The sequence below is a fragment of the Raphanus sativus genome, chromosome 7 (assembly GCF_000801105.2).
Source record: "Raphanus sativus cultivar WK10039 chromosome 7, ASM80110v3, whole genome shotgun sequence".
In the NCBI taxonomy this organism is placed as follows: Eukaryota; Viridiplantae; Streptophyta; class Magnoliopsida; order Brassicales; family Brassicaceae; genus Raphanus; species Raphanus sativus.
In genome coordinates this window covers 21,998,427-22,020,708 of record NC_079517.1, presented here as the reverse complement: position 1 = coordinate 22,020,708, position 22,282 = coordinate 21,998,427, and the positions used below count along the sequence as shown (strand labels likewise).

Below are 22,282 nucleotides of genomic sequence, written 5' to 3'. Positions count from 1 at the left end.
AGAGGATGCAAAAAGAAATCAAAGCTATTCAGAGACAGCTTGCGTGTCGCCCTGAAACATCAAAATCGATCGACAGAGGATACACCACATCGATCGACATGCATAGACCAGCACCGATCAACATTCCAACATCAGCATCGATCACGCCTAGTCTGCATCAGTCCGAGATAAGATGATAAAGATAAGTTGTACATGCTTGATTCAATGCAAGAGGAACTGAAGGAACTATCAGATTATGCTTATGACAAGCTTGGAAGACATCAGTTCAGCATTGAGAATGTAGGAGAAGGCTACAAATCATCACAAATCCAACAGCAAAGATGAATGAGAGATGGACAAGAGTTGATGACGCCACAAGAAGCTTCATTGCAACATGGTTTAGGATGAGCAGAGAAAATGTGGATACTTGTTTTCCAACTAGTAGCTGCTTTTCACCATACTAGCCAATCTACCTCCAGAATCAAACTAAATAACTATAATAAAGCGCTGAGTTGGAACCAACCCACTAATATGTAACTTTACTTAGTTTTATTGCAGGTTGTACAAAAAAAATGACAAGACAATTACCAGAGAATCGACCGACGCGAGCAAGTCGACATCGATCAACATTTCACAAACGACCACGATCGACGGACACATCCACCCATCGATCGACAATCATTCCAGTCAGGTATATCGTTCTTACTTAAAAAAACTTTGTAGTTATGATTTTTTTGCTCACCGTAACTCTGAATAGATTTACACTGGGAACAGTGTAATTTAAGTCTGGGGGAGGTTTACTAATATCTAGTTTATCCATGATTCTTATTAAAATGTTTTCAAATTTTTTTTATTGAGTCAAGAATGGGACAATGAACTTTTCAATTTTTACTCGATTAGCAATATTCTTAGATTTACTTATTGCAGAGGGTACTAAAGATACTAAAGTGGATCAACCTGTCAACTATGTTCACATTTGCTGAGATTGTTTGAAGGAACCAAAGCTACCTCCAACCTAATTTGACTTAATTGCTTGTCTTTGGACTTGGTATACAACGAAGAGGAATCCTCATGCAAGTCTCGAAGGTAAAAGTATGTGTATTTCTAGTTCCCTCTCTCTCTCTCTCTCTCTCTCTCTCTCTCTCTCTCTCTCTCTCTCTCTCTCTCTCTCTCTCTCTCTCTCTCTCTCTCTCTCTCTCTCTCTCTCTCTCTTCGTCATCTTAAGATATAGAAGATTGAAATGATTTACTGGATGGGGTAGAGGGATAGGCAAGTCTCGAAGGTAAAAGTATGTGTCCCTCTCTCTCCCTCTCCCTCTCTCTCTCCCTCTCTCTCTCTCTCTCTCTCTCTCTCTCTCTCTCTCTCTCTCTCTCTCTCTCTCTCTCTCTCTCTCTCTCTCTCTCCTCTCTCTCTCTCTCTCTCTCTCTCTCTCTCTCTCTCTCTCTCTCTCTCTCTCTCTCTCTCTCTCTCTCTTCGTCATCTTAAGATATAGAAGATTGAAATGATTTACTGGATGGGGTAGAGGGATAGGCAAATTACCTTTGGCCCCATTATTCTAAGTCTGAAATGAATGATCACACACTGTGGAAACGAGGGGTAGGAGTGTCTCATATGACCCCATTATTCGTTACATTTTGTCAAAATAAAGCTACAAAAGTAGACAAGTCAACAAGATGAACAAGATGTCTACATTAGCATCAACGTTCATTGAAATTGAAACTTATAAAGATTCAGAGAAGAGATAAAAGAGGGAAGAAAGAGATCAGAGAAGACTACATATGTGTTCAGAAACTTGCTTGAGTAAGAATCCAATAGTCTGTTGATCGATACTCCCAAGGTAAAACCTACACTTTTATTTATGTGAGAAATGATGTTAGAATAGGGGATTGTCGGACATGATTTGTGTGGTTTCTATACTAGGATATGGTATAATGTGCTTCTGTGGTTTCTATGCTAGGATATGGTATAATGTGCTTCTGTGGTTAAGACTTATTTGATACAGTGATGATTATGAGTTTTTAAAATTTGTGAGTTCCTGCCGTTTTCAAACCTCTTTCAGAGAGACTACTCATTGTTTTGCTTGAGGACAAGCAAAAGTGCAAGTCTGGAGGTGTTGATATACCATGAAATTTACCTGTTTTCAACCATGGTATATAAGTGTTTTAAGATATATTTATAATGTTTTAGAGTTATATTTAGTATGTTTACGCAAGACTTAACAAACTTACATTAAACATAGTTCTCTCTCTCTCTCTCTCTCTCTCTCTCTCTCTTGGGCATCTTAAGATATAGAAGATTGAAATGATTTACTGGATGAGGCAGAGGGATAGGCAAATTACCTTTGGCCCCATTATTCTAAGTCTGTGAAGGGAATGATCACACACTGTGGAAACGAGGGGTAGGAGTGTCTCCTATGACCCCATTATTCTCTACATTTTGTCAAAATAAAGCTACAAAAGTAGACAAGTCAACAAGATGAACAAGATATCTACATTAGCATCAATGTTCATTGAAATTGAAACTAATAAAGATTCAGAGAAGAGATAAAAGAGGGAAGAAAGAGATCAGAGAAGACTACCTATGTGTTCAGAAACTTGCTTGAGTAAGAATCCAATGGTCTGTTGATCGATACTCCCAAGGTAAAGCCTACACTTTTATTTATGTGAGAAATGAGGTTAGTATAGGGGATTGTCAGACAGGATTTGCGTGGTTTCTATACTAGGATATGGTATAATATGCTTCTGTGGTTAAGACTTATTTGATACAGTGATGATTATGAGTTTTTAAATTTTGTGAGTCCCTGCCGTTTTCAAACCTCTTTCAGAGAGACTACTCATTGTTTTGCTTGAGGACAAGCAAAAGTGCAAGTTTGGGGGAGTAAATATACCATGGAATTTACCTGTTTTCAACCATGGTATATATAAGGTATATTTATTATGTTTTAGAGTCTATTTAGTATATTTACAAATTCATGAGCCATTTGGAGAAATATAGTGATTTTTGAGCATTTCAGAGTACTTTAGAGATTCACTCAAGCTGACCATCGACCAATACATATGGGTAGACATAGAGAGATTACAATCGATCGATGCAAACCTCGTGCTATCGACCGCACGCAGAAACTCAATTTGGCCACAGCCGACTTGAAGCCCAAGACTTCACAAAATTACAAGAATGTCCCTCGCAAGTTTTAACCTAGTATTTATGTGCTCTGCCATTGTATTGGGCAGCACACGCTTTTCATACTTTCATATTTTCACAACAAAAGGTTTCAAGTTTAAGTTGGTGAGAAGAGCAAAACTCCTTCATAGATTGTCTTGGAACTCCATATTTTTATCTATGCAGTTTTATTTTTCTATCGCTATGTTTTACTTTGCTATGTCTAAGTAATCCACCTTGTTAGGTTTAGAGTTCAAATAGGATACGAAGGATTATCCCAAACCATAGAATTGCTAAGTTACTAGAGATATTCATCTTGAGAATTATGTTTAATGCTTGTGTTCAAGAGTAGCTAACTAGAACTCTGATAATAGGTTAGTAAGGCGCAAGCGACGTCTTGGTCTTCTACCAGAATAGATTCTCTGAGCTAGGATTGCTAGAAACAGACGGAAATTGATCTAGGAAGTCTAGTGGACATTATTCAACCCGATCTTAAACCTTCTCAAAAAGTGTATTGATCGATAGTCCTATAGACTAATCTATCGATACGACGAAAGGTGTATCGATCGATATTCTTATAGAATTGTTGGGGTCGAAATCGGATAGGGCAAAGTTGGCATCCAAATTTCCGTTTAAAAATTATTACTTAAGAATTTTCTACGGTTTTTCGGAAAAGAAAAACCTGTACGAAAGAATTTGCGGAAAAATCATTTTTTAAGACAATGATTCCTTAAAACAACGATTCTTTAAAACGACGATTTTTAATCAACGATTTAAGAAATCAACGATTTCTTAAAAACAACGACTTCTCAATCAACGACTTAAGAAATCAACGATTTAAGAAAGTAACGATATCTTAAAATCAAACGGAACTTTGTTATCAAATGACCAAACCTCCGCAAACAAGCGTCCGAAGAGAATCGTAGCTTTGCGATAGGTTCAAACACTTGGATAACGGACCTCAGACCACGGCATAAACCCGATCGCGATGGCAATCGGGTCACGAATGAAAGCTCGGTTGCTATAGCGAACGGATCACGAAACCACGCCCGGTCGCTATAGCGACCGAGCTACGATTACAGCTCGGTCGCTATAGTGACCGAGCTCCTAGCGACCGAGCCGCGAGCTCCGAACAGAGCTCGGTCGCTATAGCGACCGAGCCTCGGGTACGGCTCGGTCGCTATAGCGACCGAGCTCCGAACAGATCTCGGTCGCTATAGCGACCGAGCCACAAGCAAGGCTCAGTCGCTATAGCGACCGAGCTGCTGACAAAGTTCGGTCGCTATAGCGATCAAGCGTTCATACATCGATCATTCTCCGAAACGTCTGAAGTCTTCCGAAACGACGATACGACGTGAAATTATGCATTCTCGACTATCCGTATAGTCGTTCTCCGCAACTCACGACTATCCGTTTCTTGATCTCTCGATCAAATGGATTCATCCGTTTGGTTTACGATAAAACCGCGGAAACTTTAACCTTATCGGAGAAATCGTAAAAACGTCTCGAATCAAAAATACGGCCCAAATGGATCCTAAACTTGATTCGAGGCCCACTTACGATTTCTTAAAAAACCCATAAACCCTATGACGGTTTATGCTTGGAGGATAAGCAACAGTTTCCGCGGAAAAAAATGGAAACTTTCCGCAGATAATCATTAAGATCGGAAAAAATGGAATATTCCCATTTTTCGACTATGACGGCTTAAGGGCAAAAAGGGGAAGCGTAAACCGACCTTGAAGGGAGTATATAAGGAGTTCAAGGCGAGAGGCATAGAGGCATCACTTTTCCAGAACAACTTAGCACTTAGAGCAATTTAGGTAACTTTCCGTTTTTCTTTTTTCGAGCTGCGACTCAATTAGGTTTAGCCACCTTCGGGTATTAGAACTAGGATCTTGCCGACAGCTCTCGTAGCCGAAGCACGTTACCTTGTTGTTTTCACGCTCATACGCAGATTCAGAATAAAATTCTTCTCGCTCTCTTTTTACGATTTTTATTTTAATTTTCCGTTATTGTCGTGTTCTGATTGCTTGACGTGTGGTTTCTCAGAAATGCGGGACCTTCTGGGAAATTAGGGTTTTTCTAGTTTCCTTATTTATACGAAATATTGACGGTGCGAATTTTGGTTCCCACAGTTTGGCGCTAGAAGGAGGGGGGGTACGGATCAATCTTACTCACGACCAGCTCACGCTCAACCAAACATGACTAACGACGATTCAGCGAACTTGCAAACTCCTCTAAACGGGGCACCCAAGGACGCCTTGAACACTCCCGCAGCGGATGTTTCCGCGGCTGACGCACCTGCTAACGCCGCGTCGCTCGACGAGTTCAAAAAGCTGCTTTCGGCCTACGAAAAGAGGTCGGAAGAGCAGGATAAACTCGTGGGAACCCTGACCAAACAGGTTCAAACCTTAACGGCAAGGAGGCTCGAGTTCGCAACCCCACACGATAGGCCTGGAACTTCGCAGGAACGTCCTTCCGGACAAAACCCTAGCGAAACATCCCCTGTCACCAAGGGCAACTCGGAAAAACCTCCGACATCCGAAAAGGACACACAGGAGGACAAAATCGAGCGCATCGACTTGGAGCCCAGCGATGACTCCGACGAAGACGCCGACGTCCATCCAAGAAGAACCCACAGCCGTTCAGCTCGGGAAAGTTCTCCGTTCGACAAACCTATGACGGAAGAAGAGGAAAACCCCTACTGGATCGAACAGGAGGAACTTGCCGAAAGGCAAACCGAGATTACTCGCCGCGAACGCCGACAAGCTCGGTAAACCGCTGGAGAGGATCCCGAGATACGCGATCTCCGCGATTACATCACCAAGACCGCCGCAGAAGTAAGGGCCGTGAAATCACAGATCCACCACGCCACGAGTGCTGCCCCAGAAATCGACAGGCTGCTCGAGGTGGCTCGAAAAATGCCCTTCATCGCGCGAATCTCCGAGACTAAGGTGTCTAATCCGGGAAAGCTCAAGATACCGATGTATAACGGTACTACCGATCCAAAGGCGCATCTCCAGGCGTTCCATATCACTATAGGAAGAGCCAGGCTTAGAGAAAGCGAGAAATACGCTGGTTACTATCGCCTATTCGTCGAAAATCTCGAAGGTCCGGTGCTCGAATGGTTCTCCCGGTTGAAGCGAAACTCCATCCGAAGCTTTCGCCAACTCGCATCGGAATTCCTTCTCAAGTACTCTATGTCCATCGATAGAGAAACTTCCGATGTCGATCTCTGGAGCTTAACCCAGGAAGAGGGCGAGACCCTCCAAGAGTTTATAAGCCGTTTCAAACTGATCATGGCGAAGGTCAGCGGAATCAGCGACAAAGTCGCCATCGATGCGCTTAGGAAGGCACTCTGGTACAAGTCGAAGTTCAGAAAGTGGATAACGCTCGAAAAACCTCGCACGATCCAGGACGCCCTCCACAAAGCCTCGAATTACATAATGATCGAAGAAGAGATGAAAGTCATGTCGCAAAAACATAAGCCGACAAGGAACTCTTCAAAAGACGTGGATCCGAAATCAAAAAAGAAAACCTCTCGTAACGACAAGTACGTCCATCACGAGGGGGAAGAACTCCAAGTCGCGCACAATTACGCGATCAATCCGGAGCAGGGCAGGACTTCAAGAAATACGTGGAATTGTAACCAGAGTTACGACAAGAACATATACTGCGAGTTCCATCAGACCGAAGGTCACTCCACGGCCAACTGCAAAGTCGTAGGAGCGAGGCTGGCCGCGAAGCTGCTTGCTGGAGAACTCTCTGGAGTAACCAACGTCAAGGATCTAATCCTCGACTCCGACCGTCCGCCAAAAACCAACAAGAATCCTCCCGCGGAGAACTCGTCGCCGAAAAATCAGGCGGGGGAGAAGCGCGAGAGAAGACCGGACGATAGGGGAAACGATAACTCCCGAAGGAGGGTCAACATGATCATGGGAGGATCCCAATACTGCAAGGACTCGGTCTCAGCCATCAAGGCCTACCAGCGGAAAGCCGAGTCGACTGCGAAGTATCCTCCACGGTCGCCTCCTCGAGATGGACGGAACACCTCGATAACATTCACTGAAGAATAGGCTTGCGGAATCGACCAGCCTCACTGCGACCCCTTGGTCATTGATCTCGTAATAAGAGATCTCGAAGTTGCAAGAATACTTATCGACACCGGAAGCACGGTAAACCTAATCTTCCGCAATACCCTAAGAAGGATGGGCGTCGAGCTCGGAGAAGTCACCCTGGTACCAAAACCACTCACGGGATTCTCCGGACAAACGTCCATGACCCTGGGATCGATTCACCTACCCGTCATAGCAAAAAACGTTACCAGGATAGTTGACTTCGCAGTGGTAGATAACCCGGCTATTTACAACGCAATCATGGGAACTCCATGGCTAAACGCCATGAAGGCCGTTCCCTCGACTTATCACTTGGGCGTCAAATTCCCAACCAGGACTGGAATCGCCGCAATCAGGGGTTGTCAAAAACAGTCGCGACTTTGTTTCCTAGCGGAGCATAAGTTGAGGCAGATCACGGCGACCTCCACGGTTAAACGCAAGCGAACCCAGCCTTCCGCCGAAGCTGCCCCGACAAAGGGCACAGAGACATCTCCCGCGGAAACAGATACGGAGATCGGAACCATCCCCAACTCCGAAGACAACGTCACAACTCAGCGGGAAGAGGAAAATCCCGAGGTGAACATCGACCCCGCAACCAAAGCGGTCGACGAAAAACCAACCGACGAGTAAACACACTCGCGGCATAAACAGAACTACGAGATGGCTTGATCCTCGAAAGAGGTACGTAGGCAGCCAGTCGAAACCCGGCGAGTCCAGCTATCCCCCTCGCCAAAAGGGGGGGGGGAGTGGGTGCGTATACTCGTATACTCCCACAAAAAAAAAACGCATTTGTATTCGAAATTTTCGAAACTTTTTCAATAAAATTCACTTTCTCGATTTGTCGATTCCTAACACATAAAAACTTCGTAAAACGAAAAATGCATCCTCAAGAAAACGCGAGACGTCGCAATTTTTACTGAAGATATTTAGTTCGTATCATCCGTCGAAATAGCCTATCCGCGACTTTAAACAAAATAGTCCGTCTGCGACTTTAAAAACAAAAACAAACCCGTCGATTGGCCCCGACGGGCAAATACAGAAACGTTTCACTTAAACAAATTCGTAGTCAGATCTTTTCACAAGATCCTCTTACATCTGACCAGGATACCATAGCGCGCTATACAAGAAAATCGAAATTTTGTCCAGCACTTCGCTAAGGAAGTAGCTCGATTCGTACCTAGACAAATCGTATAAGCCGATAACACTTCGCGGATTTTAAAACAGTACGAATCAGGTCAAAATCACAAACAGGCAAAACGGAAGCCGATCAGTCATGGCATAGCCTTGAAGCTGAGAGTAGACCTAGGTCTTTCCCTAAGCCCAATCTTGCTGGAACTTAACATCTCACGGACATAGTATCAAATACGAGATCCCAAAATATGTCTCTTATCGCTTACACCTAAAACGCTCGCTAAAAAGTAGCATACGGACCAAGCGACAAATCAAGAGTTAGAATATGAAATGACTACTCGCATTCTGTCCTCTATACTTGGCGAAAGTTTAAATCAGATCATAAAACGCATATCATTGAATACTTACTTCATATTTTTAAAAGTCGCACAAAGGCGGCGGGGATTCGAAGCCTTAAAAGGCCAGTCCCGAAATACATAAAATTACGCAACCTACTACGGTCGCGGCATAAACAGATAAAATGGCCACACTTGGCCACAGAAATACAAAGATAAGGGAAAAACATTTTCCCGATAAATTCAGTAGAGGATAAAGTCATCCGACGACGAAGTTCCGAACTCCGTCGGATAAGTTACCTCATCATCACCTCCCTCCGCTTCGGTCGCGACCTCCACCGTGTCAGGAGAAACTGGGATTGGCTCCCAAAGTCCCCAAATCCTTTCCTCGATAGGGGGAACAAGCGACTCAGCATGAACATTGTCCTTCATGCCACCCTGCATAAGGCTCAACTCCTCTTTGTAAACGTAATCCCTCTGCTGAGTCCTCGCGAGAGCTCCAACCGATCCGCGACACTCGCAAAAATCACCCACCGCAGCATCGGCTGCCCGGAGATTGTAATACTCCTCCTGAAATCGCGTCGCCCGATTCTGCATCTCGGCGGCCATCTCCCGCTTGGCCTGCCTCCTCGCTCGGCGAATCACTCTAGCATGGTCGGCCTCCGCTCTTAAAATCCGTTCTGAAGCCTCCTCCTGGAGTCGCGCCAAATCATTCGCATTCTTTTTCGCTTTGAAGCGCCAAATCCTCGACTCTCTCTGGCTATCCACCAACGCCGAGCCAAGATTGTTCATCGCCTGCAAAATCCAAGAAACGAAATTTTTATTTTTTCACAAAAAAAAAAAAAAATCCGATCGAATACTAAGGAAAATACGAGAAGAAGTAAAGACTGACCCCGTTAACCACGCGAGAAGTCTCAGCCAATACTTCAGGCCTCTCCGTTTCTTCTACAAAGGTATACAGATTAGGATGATCATGAAGATCAGAAAAGAAGTCGTCAAAATTGGTCATCGGCGCATCACTCGAACCACTCCCATCACCAAAGCCACGAGACAGATCCCATCCCGGAAGTGGAGAATCGTCGGCAAGAAAGTCGTAATCCTCGACCTCAATGTCTTTATCTTTTCGAGGCACCTCAGGCGATCTCTCGACTGGAACACGCTCTGGAAGATGCTCGACAGGAGCAAAATCAATCTCACCTTCCGCCTCGAAGTCGGAATGGACCATTCGGATCGCCTTCCGAACCCTCTGACGGGTAAAACTGGTCCACCAATGATCACCACTCCTAAGCGCGTCTCTCACCTCCATAATGTCCGCAGGCCAAGGATGGACCACGCTAATGTGCGGAAGGGGATTTGGAACCGTCCGGAACATCGGAATAAACTCTTCCGCAACAGACGCAGCGTTAAGCCGGACATAGAAGAAGAATTGTCTCCAATTGTTAAAATTGGAAACGGTTCCCCTTACTACCAGCATTATGGGACGAGGAGTTAATCGCCAGGAGACGGACTCCTTGTTGTACTGCAGCCTCAGAAGTGCCTCAAAGTGGTTGGTAGTGAGGGATAGGCCGCGCTCGTAACTCAGAATCACGAGACCGATAAGGATCTCGAAACTCGTAGGGCTCAGCTGGTTTAACGAAACCTGAAAACGGTCCAGTACGCGAACAATAATTTCAGGAATCGGAAACCAAATACGGCAACGCGTCAGAACAGCCTCGTAGCACGTGAAGTAGCCTTCCGGAGGATGGTCGGCACTTTCTCCGACCTTAGGAATCCGGAACTCAACCGCATCCGGGACTCCGGCGAATTTCCGAAGCGTCTCGAGAAAAAGGTCGGTGGTCTTACTCGGTAGGTGGGCTACCTCTCTCCGAGATCGGCAAATCGGAAACTTTTCTTCTCCGGGACGTTTGATACGATCACTGCTTGCTTTCCAATACGCATCACATACCGCCGCATTCGGAGGAAATTCGAACTCAGCTTTCGGGACGAGGAGCTCTTCATCCTGATTGCAATCAGGAGAAGAAGTCACGGGAGCCTTCTTCTTAGAAGACTTCTTTCCGCTTCTAAACAACTTTGACATTTTGGTGAAAGATTTTCTTTCTAAATTTTTCTTTTCTTGAGAGGATTCTTCAAAGAAGGACTTATGAAATATGGGTGAGTAAAAATGAAAGAGTTACCCCCTCTTTTATAATCTTCAGAATTTATTATTCAAGTTCGGACTTTTGGATACCAACTTGGCCTAAACTCGCCAAACCATACGACAGACTCTCTTCAACCCACGATTCTACCGCACTGGGGGGCTAACTGTTGGGGTCGAAATCGAATAGGGTAAAGTTGGCATCCAAATTTCCGTTTAAAAATTATTTACTTAAGAATTTTCTACGGTTTTTCGGAAAAGAAAAACCTGTACAAAAGAATTTGCGGAAAAATCTTGTTTTAAGACAACGATTCTTTAAAACGACGATTTTTTAATCAACGATTTAAGAAATCAACGATTTCTTAAAAAACAACGACTTCTCAATCAACGACTTAAGAAATCAACGATTTAAGAAAGTAACGATTTCTTAAAATCAAACGGAACTTTGTTATCAAAGGACCAAACCTCCGCAAACAAGCGTCCGAAGAGAATCGTAGCTTTGTTAAGACCTCAGACCACGGCATAAACCCGATCGCGATGGCAATCGGGTCACGAACGAGAGCTCGGTTGCTATAGAGAACGGATCACGAAACCACGCTCGGTCGCTATAGCGACTGAGCCACGCACACGGCTCGGTCGCTATAGTGACCGAGTTCCGAACAGAGCTCGGTTTCTATATAGCGACCGAGCCGCGAGCAAGGCTCGGTCGCTATAGCGACCGAACCACGAGCAAGGCTCGGTCGCAATAGCGACCGAGCTGCGGACAAAGTTCGGTCGCTATAGCGATCGAGCGTTCGTACATCGATCATTCTCCGAAACGTCCGAAGTCTTCCGAAACGACGATACGACGTGAAACTATACATTCTCGACTACCCGTATAACCGTTCTCCGCAACTCACGACTATCCGTTTGTTGATCTCTCGATCAAATGGATTCGTCCGTTTGGTTTACGATAAAACCGCGGAAACTTAACCTTATCGGAGAAATCGTAAAAACGTCTCGTGTCAAAAATACGGCCCAAAGGGATCATAAACTTGATTTGAGGCCCACTTACGATTTCTTAAAAACCCCATAAACCCTATGACGGTTTATACTTGGAGGATAAGCATCAGTTTCCGCCGAAAAAATGGAAACTTTCCGCAGATAATCATGAAGATCGGAAAATGGAATATTCCCATTTTTCGACTATGACGGTTTAAGGGCAAAAGGGGGAAGCGTAAACCGACCTTGGAGGGAGTATATAAGGAGTTCAAGGCGAGAGGCATAGAGGCATCCCTTTTCCAGAGCAACTTAGCACTTAGAGCAATTTAGGCAACTTTCCGTTTTTCTTTTTTCGAGCTGCGACTCAATTAGGTTTAGCCACCTTCGGGTATTAGAACTAGGATCTCGCCGACAGCTCTCGTAGCCGAAGCACGTTACCTTGTTGTTGTCACGCTCATACGCAGATTCGGAATAAAATCTTTCTTGGTCTCTTTTTACGATTTTTATTTTTATTTTCCGTTATTGTCGTGTTCCGATTGCTTGACGTGTGGTTTCTCAGAAATCCGGGACCTTTTGGGAAATTAGGGTTTTCCTAGTTTCCTTATTTATACGAAATATTGACGGTGTGAATTTCGGTTCCCACAAGAATCATCGATCGACATTTTCTTCAGACCAAGAAACGAAAGTTTGGGTTTGAAGATCTATACAATAAATAGTTTAAAAATAAGGAAGTTGATAGACTATTGCTTTTGTTAAGTTCTCATATATTTTGCATGCATGCTTAGTATCTATATCTCTATAATCCTGATTTCCTGAATAGAAAACCTAAGCTTAACACTTCATCAATATTGTTGACACTCCAATCAATTCATCTGAACGATTGCTTGTTCACCACTGATTGTTTTCACTAATCATATTCGACTTAGCGTAATCACTTTTGTCTAGGGTAATTTGAGAGAGTACTATAACTGATCATCTTATTTGAGAGAGTAATTCACTCCTTAGGGTAATTTGAGTGAGATCACGCACCTTGACGACAATGAGGCTGACTCTTGGATATGACGCACCAGGACGGATCGGTTTGATCCCGTGGATATGACGCACCAAGACGGATCGAAAATTTCCCGAGTGAACAAAAAATGATAATCATTCTCAAGGTTCCAAAAATATTCACTCAAAAATTATTTTATTTCAGTGGAGACTACAACTTATTCATAGGATACTAAACTTGCAAACAAAGCTAAATAATTAATAGCATAGGAAATACAAACTACATAAATATTTTAGACTTGACCAAAGACCAAGACTTTTTACAGAATTTGAGAATTTTTGGCCGCAAAACTCTTCGGCTTCTCGCATCCTTTTGCATAGTCGTCGGTTTCTGAGTTGCCGTCAGATTGATATATTATACGACTATAACTTGTATTTTCTTGTTGGGCCTTTCGTTCTTTGGGCTGAAACATGTTCATAAACACATATTTCGTTCTTTGGCCTTCTTGATTTGTTTTTGCTGCTGATCCGGGTCGCATCATCCCCTCCTCCTTTAAAAAGATTTACCCTCAAATCGGTCTTTGATTAACTTCAGATGGGATCATCTCTTTGCTTCTCGTTGAACTTTTTGTTTCTTTTTTTATAGAAGATGGAAAGATGAGAATGATGAACAAACAAGTACCAGTTGAGTGGCTCTGATACCACTTGATATGCCCTAAATTGATAGAGGTCAAATTGATGCGATAAAGGCCAAGGTTATGGATGGCTTGGTTTGGATATGTCCAAGACCTTTCAATACAAGGTGGTAATGAGATAATCCTAAGCTTCTTTAGACTCATGTAGATCCAACAGGAGGTGTATAAAACCTAGTGCCTGATGCTAGCGACGATTCTTTAAAAGATAGGCGGTGAACCTTAGGATGTTGCTTCCGTGATGAACCAATGAGGAGTGTAAAAACTCAACAACTGAAATATTTCAACACTCAATCAACAAACATTTCGTGGTAGAATTGTTGGGGAAAAATATCCAGACATAAGTTTTCTCCAGCTTCCGGATAGGTCCTCGACTTCCGGACCCTTGCTCAAGAAGAAACCAGGGACCGACCCCTGCCCTAGGTCCGACCCCCTAGATCGGACCGACCCCTTGGAGCAAAATAGAAGTTTTTCACTTAAAGGGAAACTTCCATTTTTCAATTATGGAAGAGTTCTATTACTTGAAGCCGACATCTACAACTATAAAAGGGGAGCCCAAACCCTAGAATAAGGGATCGACTTTCGGAGGCTAAGAGATTAGAGTTTAGGCGACTAGAACTAGGGTTTATACACCAATACGTTGTAGTCCCGATCATTATACTCAATAACATCTCTTTGCCCTCGATTTCTAACTCAGTTATACAAATTCTCTAGTGTTCTGTAGTACTTAAACGATCCTACACAAAAATACCCTAACAGTTTGGCGCTAGAAGGAGGGGAGTGATCCAACTACATGACGATGACACTAGAGGACATTACTAACCAAACAGAGATGACTCCGAGAGAGATCGAGCTCCTCAACAAGCTCGAGTTTCTTCAGAGTCAGGTTACCGATCTTCACAAAGCTCGGGCGACAACACCCGGAGGTCCTGAACTTCTCCTCGAAGTTTAAACCCTAAAAGACCAACTTGGAGAACACTCCAAGAAACTACAGCAAAGCGCCGAGAAGCTAGACGCCATTGAAGCGGAGAATCTTGTCCTCCGACAAGAGAACATACCCTCGGTGAAACTAGCAATAAGCGGAAGCGGTTCCGGACTAGGGTTCGACCCATGGCTTCGCTTTACACCCCACACGGTGGGGAAGAAGCACCTCGTCGACCCGCCTCCGCCGACAACGAACCCGAAAGCCGAGAAACTGCAAACGACGAGACCAGAGTGCAAGTGGATAGCGATTCTGATGCGGAAGACGAAGAGTACTCTCCCGATGATCCCGGGATCTCAGATCCGTCCCTAGCAGCCTACTTAGAAAGGGTGGTCTCCGAAAGGTTCGGCACCATTCAGTCTATGGTAGAAAGGCTCTCAGGGGTAGCTCCTCCTATTCGAAGGAGTAATCAGGGGTCCTACAACGATACACCTTTCGTGGAAGATATTGCTTCGGTGGAGATGCCACGAAAGTTCTCTTTCCCGAGCATAAAGATGTATGAAGGTACGGGAGATCCTGACAATTATCTCGCCCAGTACAAGCAACGTATGCTAGCAGTAGCAATTCGTCGGGATGCACGGGAAGCTACCATATGCAAAGGATTCAGATCAACCTTGACCGGCCCTGCCCTCCAGTGGTATATCAACCTGCATATCAAATCCATCAAATCTTTTGCAGCCCTTAGAGATAAATTCGTAGAGCAGCTCGCCAGCAGCCGTGACCTAGAGAAAAACTCGGATGATCTCTATGAGATCCTCCAGCATAGGAATGAGCCCTTTCGTACCTACATAGCGCGCTTCAACCAAGCGAAGGTGGCTATCCCTGAGTGTAACGCTGACACGGCTATCTCAGACTTCAAGCGGGGTCTACTCCTGGAGGGAGATCTTTACAAGGAGCTGATCAAATACAAGTGCAGGATTATGGAAGACGTATTGTCCCGTGCTTGGGCTCAAGTAAGGTGGGAAGAAGATGTTGCTAGTAGGGCCAAAGCCGGTCCGAAGTACGATCGGAAGTCCTCCAAGCTGACTAGGAATGATCGTGATGAGCCCATTCACCCCAAGCCTGCTAGGGAAACCAGTAACCCAAGCAGGGGCAGATATCAACACCGCCCTTTACCTAGATCCAAAGGGATGATGGTATCCACATGGCCCGATATCTCCCATCTTGCGATATCGAAACCGGAACTGATCGGTGTCCTACGACAAATGGGTCCTCAAGTCAAGTGGCCTCCTAAGATGAAGGCCGCAGAGGCTATTCGAAACCCTAAGCGATGGTGTGAGTTCCATAGTGACCATGGTCACACTACAGAGGATTGCATAGCCCTGAAGATGGAAGTCGCCGAGATCCTTAAGAAAGGCTATTTAAGGGAGTTCCTCTTGGACAAGGCCAAGAACCTTATAAATAAGGAAGGTCCCGGTCTCCCTATCGAAGTTGCTCCCGCATTGCCACCGCAGCAAGATCGGGTGATCCATGTCATCTCAGGCGGATCGGAGGTAAGCGGAATCAGCAGTGCCGCTGCCAAGAGAAGTACTCGCAATGCCAGGAACGACCAAGAGGCCGAGGGTCCTAAGCGCATACTCCTCGGAACAGACGAGATTAGCTTCACTGCAAGGGAGCAGTAGAGGGTCCTGGCTCCTCACCACGATGCTCTTGTCATTTCACTTACCATAGCAAACTGCTTGGTCAAGCGAATACTAGTAGACAATGGGAGCTCCAGCAACATAATCTTCCATTCGGCCTTCGCCGACCTAGGGTTGGAACCTACAGCGCTAACTAGAAAGGCGACTCCCCTTGTAGGCTTCAGTGGAGAAGTCAAGCAAACCTTAGGAGATGTCCTTCTCTCCGTGTACGCCGAGGGGATAAACCAAGCCACGAAGTTCCTAGTCGTCGACTGCCCTTCATCATACAACGTGATATTGGGAAGGCCTTGGATCCACGAAATGGGAGCCGTACCTTCAACTTTGCATCAGCTGGTCAAGTTCCCAACCCCCTGGGGCATTAAGGCGGTCAAGGGAGATTAAGAAAATGCTAGGTCCTGCTATCAGACCACCATAAAGGGGAAGACCCAGGTCTTATAGTAATTACAGAAGAGGCTTCCGGCCCCGCATACCGAAGATCCGGAAGTGGAAGAAATGGATGAGGTCCCACTCAAGGAAGGGAACTCGAGCCGAAACCTAAAGATAGGCTCCAAGCTTCCGGAAGGCCTGAGAAGGAGATCGGTCGACTTCCTAAGATCCAACTCCGATTGCTTTGCCTGGTCTCATGAGGACATGTCTGGGATTGACCCCGATGTCATCATGCATCAACTCAAAGTGTATCTAATGCATCCTCCCGTCAGACAGAAGAGGAGAAAGTTCGCTCCTGAAAGGGACGAGATAATCAACGAAGAGGTCAAGAACCTACTAGATGCCGGATTCATACGAGAGGTGCAATACCCGGAATGGCTAGCTAATGTAGTGGTCGTTAGGAAGAAAAACGGGAAGTGGAGAGTCTTTATCGACTTCACGGATCTTAATAAGTCTTGTCCTAAAGACCCCTTCCCCTTGCCTCACATCGACAAGCTAGTCGACGCAACTGCTGGTCATCAGCTGATGAGCTTCATGGATGCGTTCTCCGGATATAACCAGATCTTAATGCATCCTGACGACCAAGAGAAGACTTCATTCATGACCTCAAGGGGCATCTACTGCTACAAGGTCATGCCTTTCGGATTGAAGAACGCAGGCTCGACCTATCAAAGGCTTGTCAACATGATGTTCGCCGATCAGATAGGGCAGACCATGGAGGTCTACATTGATGATATGCTGGTAAAGTCCCTGGACGCTGAGGACCATATCTCGCACCTCCAACAAGCCTTCACCACTCTCAGAAAGTACAACATGAAGCTAAACCCTTCAAAGTGCTCGTTCAGAGTAAGCTCTGGAAAGTTCCTAGGGTACATAGTCACCCACAAGGGCATCGAAGAAAATCCAGAGCAGGTGAGAGCAATCCAGGTGATCCCTTCCCCTCGCAACGTCAAGGAGGTACAAAGACTGATAGGGAGGATGGCTGCCCTGAGCAGGTTCATCTCCAGGCTATCCGACAAGTTGCATGCCTTCTTAGAAACCTTGAAGAACCCCAAGGACTTCCAATGGACTGATAAATGTGAGCGAGCCCTATCCGATCTCAAAGCCTACCTCACTACTCCACCTCTCCTCTCAAAACCCTTGGAAGGTGAGGTCTTATTGCTTTATCTGGCGGTATCAGAGCATGCAGTCAGTGCGGTCCTAGTAAGGGAAGAAGAAAGGAAACATCATCCTATCTACTACGTGAGCAAATATCTACTAGACGCGGAGACCCGCTATAGTCACCTCGAGAAGCTGGCATTTGCCTTAGTCAACGCTGCTCGAAAGCTACGCCCCTACTTTCAGGCTCATCAAATCGTGGTGGTCACCTCCTTCCCCATCAAGGCAGTCCTTCATAAGCCGGAAGTGTCTGGACGACTAGCAAAATGGGCTATAGAGATAGGGAATACGATGTGATCTTCCGGCCTGCAACAGCCATCAAATCGCAAGTCCTATAGTCACCTCGAGAAGCTGGCCTTTGCCTTAGTCAACGCTGCTTGAAAGCTACGCCCCTACTTCCAGGCTCATCAAATCGTGGTGGTCACCTCCTTCCCCATCAAGGCAGTCCATCATAAGCCGGAAGTGTCTGGACGACTAGCGAAAAGGGCTATAGAGCTGGGGGAATACGATGTGATTTCCGGCCTGCAACAGCCATCAAATCGCAAGTCCTAGCGGATTTCGTAGCCGAATTCTCTCCTGCCATGCTTCCAGCCCTGGAACAAGAGGTAAAGCTTCGTGATAGTGAAGGGGAGAAAGACGAGTGGACACTATACGTTGATGGGTCTAGAAACGTAAGGGGCGCAGGGGTGGGACTAGTCCTAACTTCCCCCACGAGGGAATCAGCCTCAAGGGCCGTACGTTGCAACTTCAAAGCAACGAACAACGAAGCTGAGTATGAAGCTCTGATAGCAAGGCTAACACTCGCCAAACAGATGGGGGTAGAAGACATCGAGGTCTTCAGCGACTCACAACTGATCATAAGCCAAGTCCAAGGAGACTATCAGGCGAAAGATCCGAGTATGATCAGATACCTATCCGTGGCTAAGCGACTACTCGACAGGTTCCGACACTGTAAGCTCACCCAATCCCTAGGGAGCACAACTCCCAGGCCGACGCTCTAGCTAATCTAGGGTCCGCCCTAGAAACTACAAGTCATATGAGCATCCCACTACTGGTACTCCAATGGCCCGCGACCGAAAAGGAGACGGAGCTTGAAGAAGTATACGTGGTAGACGAAGGAGAGACCTGGATGACGCTCATCATTAACTATCTAAGGTACGACACCTTACCTGAAGATCGAGACGAAAGTCGGAAGATAAGGCGCCAAGTTGCAAGGTATTGCTTTTCTGAGGGGAAACTATACCGAAGATCCTTTTCAGGACCCTATCTACGATGTCTTACCCCTAGGGAAGCCGCCAGGATACTAGAAGAGCTTCACGAAGGAGAATGTGGTTCCCATTCTAGTGGTCGGAGCCTGGTACTCAGAGCCAGAAGGGCTGGATACTACTGGCCAACCATGGCGAGGGATTCCCTCAAACAGGTCAAGCTCTGTAGCCAATGCCAGAAGCACGCACCAATATCCAACCTTCCACCAGAGAACCTCAAATTGCTAAGTGTTGGGGTCAAAAACGGTTATCTCGAAATCAACGGCTAAGTCTATTTGTCATACGAAAGTATAAGGAAGAAACGGGAAGTGATCTAAGCTTGGATAGGCCGAACGACAAGGAATCCGCCTTAAAACTTCAAAGAGCCCGTTCTCTCAAACCGTGAGGACCCAGAGAACGATCGAGATATCAAATCGAAGCCCTCGTCGAGACGCACGTGCTGGTCCTGGCCGCCGGCGGCTAGCCCCCGTGCTGGTCCTGGCCGCCGGGCGGCTAAGCCCCGTGCTGGTTCGGGCCGCCGGGAACTTCAAAGAACCCGTTCTCTCAAACCGTGAGGACCCAGAAAACGATCAACATATCAAATCGAAGCCCTCGTCGAGACGCACGTGCTGGTCCGTAGCCGCCGGGCGGCTAGCCCCCGTGCTTGCCGTGGCCGCCGGCGGCTAGCGCCGTGCTGGCCGTGGCCGCCGGCGGCTAGCGCCCGTGATGGCTGTGGCCGCCGGGCGGCTAGCCCCGCGCTGACCGTGGCCACCGGCGGCTAGCGCCCGTGCTGGCCGTGGCCGCCGGGCGGCTAGCCCCGTGCTGGCCGTGGCCGCCGGCGGCTAGCGCCCGTGCTGGCCGTGGCCGCCGGGCGGCTAGCCCCGTGCTGGCCATGGCCGGCGGCGGCTAGCGCCCGTGCTGGCCGTGGCCGCCGGGTGGCTAGCCCCGTGCTGGCCGTGGCCGCCGGCGGCTAGCGCCCGTGCTGGCCATGGTCGCCGGGCGGCTAGCCCCGTGCTGGCTCGGGTCTTCGGATAACAATCTTTCGTACACGAATCCCAGTCCCCGGCCATCGGAAGTCTGTATTTCGAGTCTTTCCCAAGTCCTCGCAGGACGAATCATTGAGATTCCGCATACGAAACTCCGGTTCTTACTCCAATCTAGGACCGTCAGGAAAACTTCGGAAACTCGTAAGGTATCGACAGGAAGGAAGATCTTAAATTCTTCGTACGAAACAGCGATGGTTATCTTAAGACACCACTCGTCTCAACTCTACGAACGAATGAAGAACTTCCGGAGAGATCGTAGAAAACCACGGAAGTCCTAAAGACGGCGCGAAAGGGACCAAACGCGATCGGACAGTCTGTCTACGATTATCTGAGATGGATACGACGATTTACGTTTATCTTTACATAACAAGATAAATGTTAAATTGTCGGAAGGATAAATGTCAAGTTTCCCAAAAAGCGTGGAGGCCGACGAAAATGGAAAGAAGCCCGTCCTGCGGCCCAAAAGAAGAATAGACCGTCATAAGAAGGAGTATATAAAGGAGCTTTGGGAGAGGAAGAAAGGCAGAGCGAAAATCATTAAGAGAGAGAGAAATCCTGTTAGATTCTCGACATGCCCGTTTTTATGACTAACGCTCGTACTAGACGAACTCCGCCAGGCAGTTCGATCTCTTGTTCAAACAACTCCAACTGAACTACGTCCGACTTGATCCTCGAAAGGGGTACGTAGGCAGCCTTCCTTAAGGTCCAGTCTCAAATCTTAATAAAACCTTTCCGCATTTATTTGATCACTTGTCGTTGGTTGTCGCAGAGAATCCGGACCTTCAGGGAAAGTTAGGTTTACTTAGCTTTCCTCCGATTTACTTAATAAAAATCGACAGTGCGAATTTCGGTTCCCACAGTTTGGCGCTAGAAGGAGGGGGGGTCGGATTCTCTTACTCAAAGACCTACGATTGATAACAACAGCATGGCCACATCACCTGTCCGCAACATCGTGTCATTCGGGGATAGAGCAACGGCTGGTCAAGCCAAACCTCACGACGAACTCCTCGTTATCAGACTAACGATCCAGGACATCGACGTAGCGAGAATATTGGTCGACACCGGATGCCCGACAAATATTATATATAAAAACACCCTCGAGAGGATGGAAATCGACCTAAACGCTATCACGGACGATCCAATCCGATAATCGGACTCTCAGGAAACATCACAATGACCCTCGGCTCGGTCGATCTCTCGGTCAGAGCCGGGAGCGTCATGAAGACGGTGGAATTTTTGGTAGTCGACGGTCCAGCAGCATATAACGCGATCGTTGGGACTCCGTGGTTAAATTCCATGCGAGCGATCCCCTCGACTTTCCATCTGTGCCTCAAATTTCAAACCCTCTCCGGAGTGGAAACAATACAAGGAGATCGTAAAGCGCCGCAAGTCTGCTTGGCCACTGGTTAAAACGGAAAAACTCCGAGCCCCGAAATTAAACCAAAAAAAGCAACCCACGAACCAGCATCGCAGGACCCTCCAGAAATCTTCTGGCAATCGCAAAGAGCTGAGGTCCTAGAAGGGAAACGTGAGCCCACTTGCGAACCGGTAATTTCGGTCTTCCTCGACGAGACTAACCCAGAGCGGTGCATGGAGACTGGAGCCAATCTCTGCGATCCGTTGAAAACAGAACTCATCGCGTGTCTCAAGAAGAACCTTAACATGTTCGCTTGGACTGCGGAAGATATGCCGGGAATCGACATCAACATAACGAACACGAACACTCGTAAACCGAAGGAACCGAGCAGCCCGACCCCGGCCTTGCCCGTAGACGCCGGGCGGCTAGCGCCCGTGCTGGCCGTGGCCGCCGGGCGGCTAGCCCCGTGCTGGCCGTAGCCACCGGCGGCTAGCGTCCGTGCTGGCCGTGGCCGCCGGGCAGCTAGCCCCGTGCTGGCTCGGGTCTTCGGACAACAATCTCTGGTACACAAGTCCCAGGCCCCGGCCGTCAGAAATCTGTACTTCGAGTCTTTCCCAAAGTCCTCGCAGGACGAATCATTGAGATTCCGCGTACGAAACTCCGGTTCTTACTCCAAGCTAAGACCGTGGGAAACACTTCGAAAACTCGTAAGATATCAACGGGAAGGAAGATCTTAAATTCTTCGTACGAAACAGCGATGGTTATCTTAAGACACCACTCATCTCAACTCTACGAACGAATGAAGAACTTCCGAAGAAATCGTAGAAAACAACGGAAGTCCTAGAGACGGCCCGAAAGGGACCAAACGTGATCGGACAGTCCGTTTACGATTATCTAAGATAGATACGACGAT

At 46.7% G+C, this 22,282-nt stretch overlaps 2 protein-coding genes across 2 annotated transcripts; both read left to right on the top strand.

Moving 5' to 3' along the window:
* Nucleotides 1-6,059: 6,059 nt before the first annotated feature.
* Nucleotides 6,060-7,214, top strand: LOC108815773 (uncharacterized). The gene is made up of 2 exons (XM_056991439.1): nt 6,060-6,605; nt 6,792-7,214. The coding sequence occupies exons 1-2, from the start codon at nt 6,060-6,062 to the stop codon at nt 7,212-7,214; spliced, it is 969 nt and encodes a 322-aa protein (XP_056847419.1).
* A 7,412-nt stretch (nt 7,215-14,626) lies between these two features.
* On the top strand, nt 14,627-16,120 carry LOC130498091 (uncharacterized). Its single transcript, XM_056991438.1, has 2 exons — nt 14,627-14,903; nt 15,003-16,120. The coding sequence occupies exons 1-2, from the start codon at nt 14,627-14,629 to the stop codon at nt 16,118-16,120; spliced, it is 1,395 nt and encodes a 464-aa protein (XP_056847418.1).
* The last annotated feature ends 6,162 nt before the right edge of the window (nt 16,121-22,282 follow it).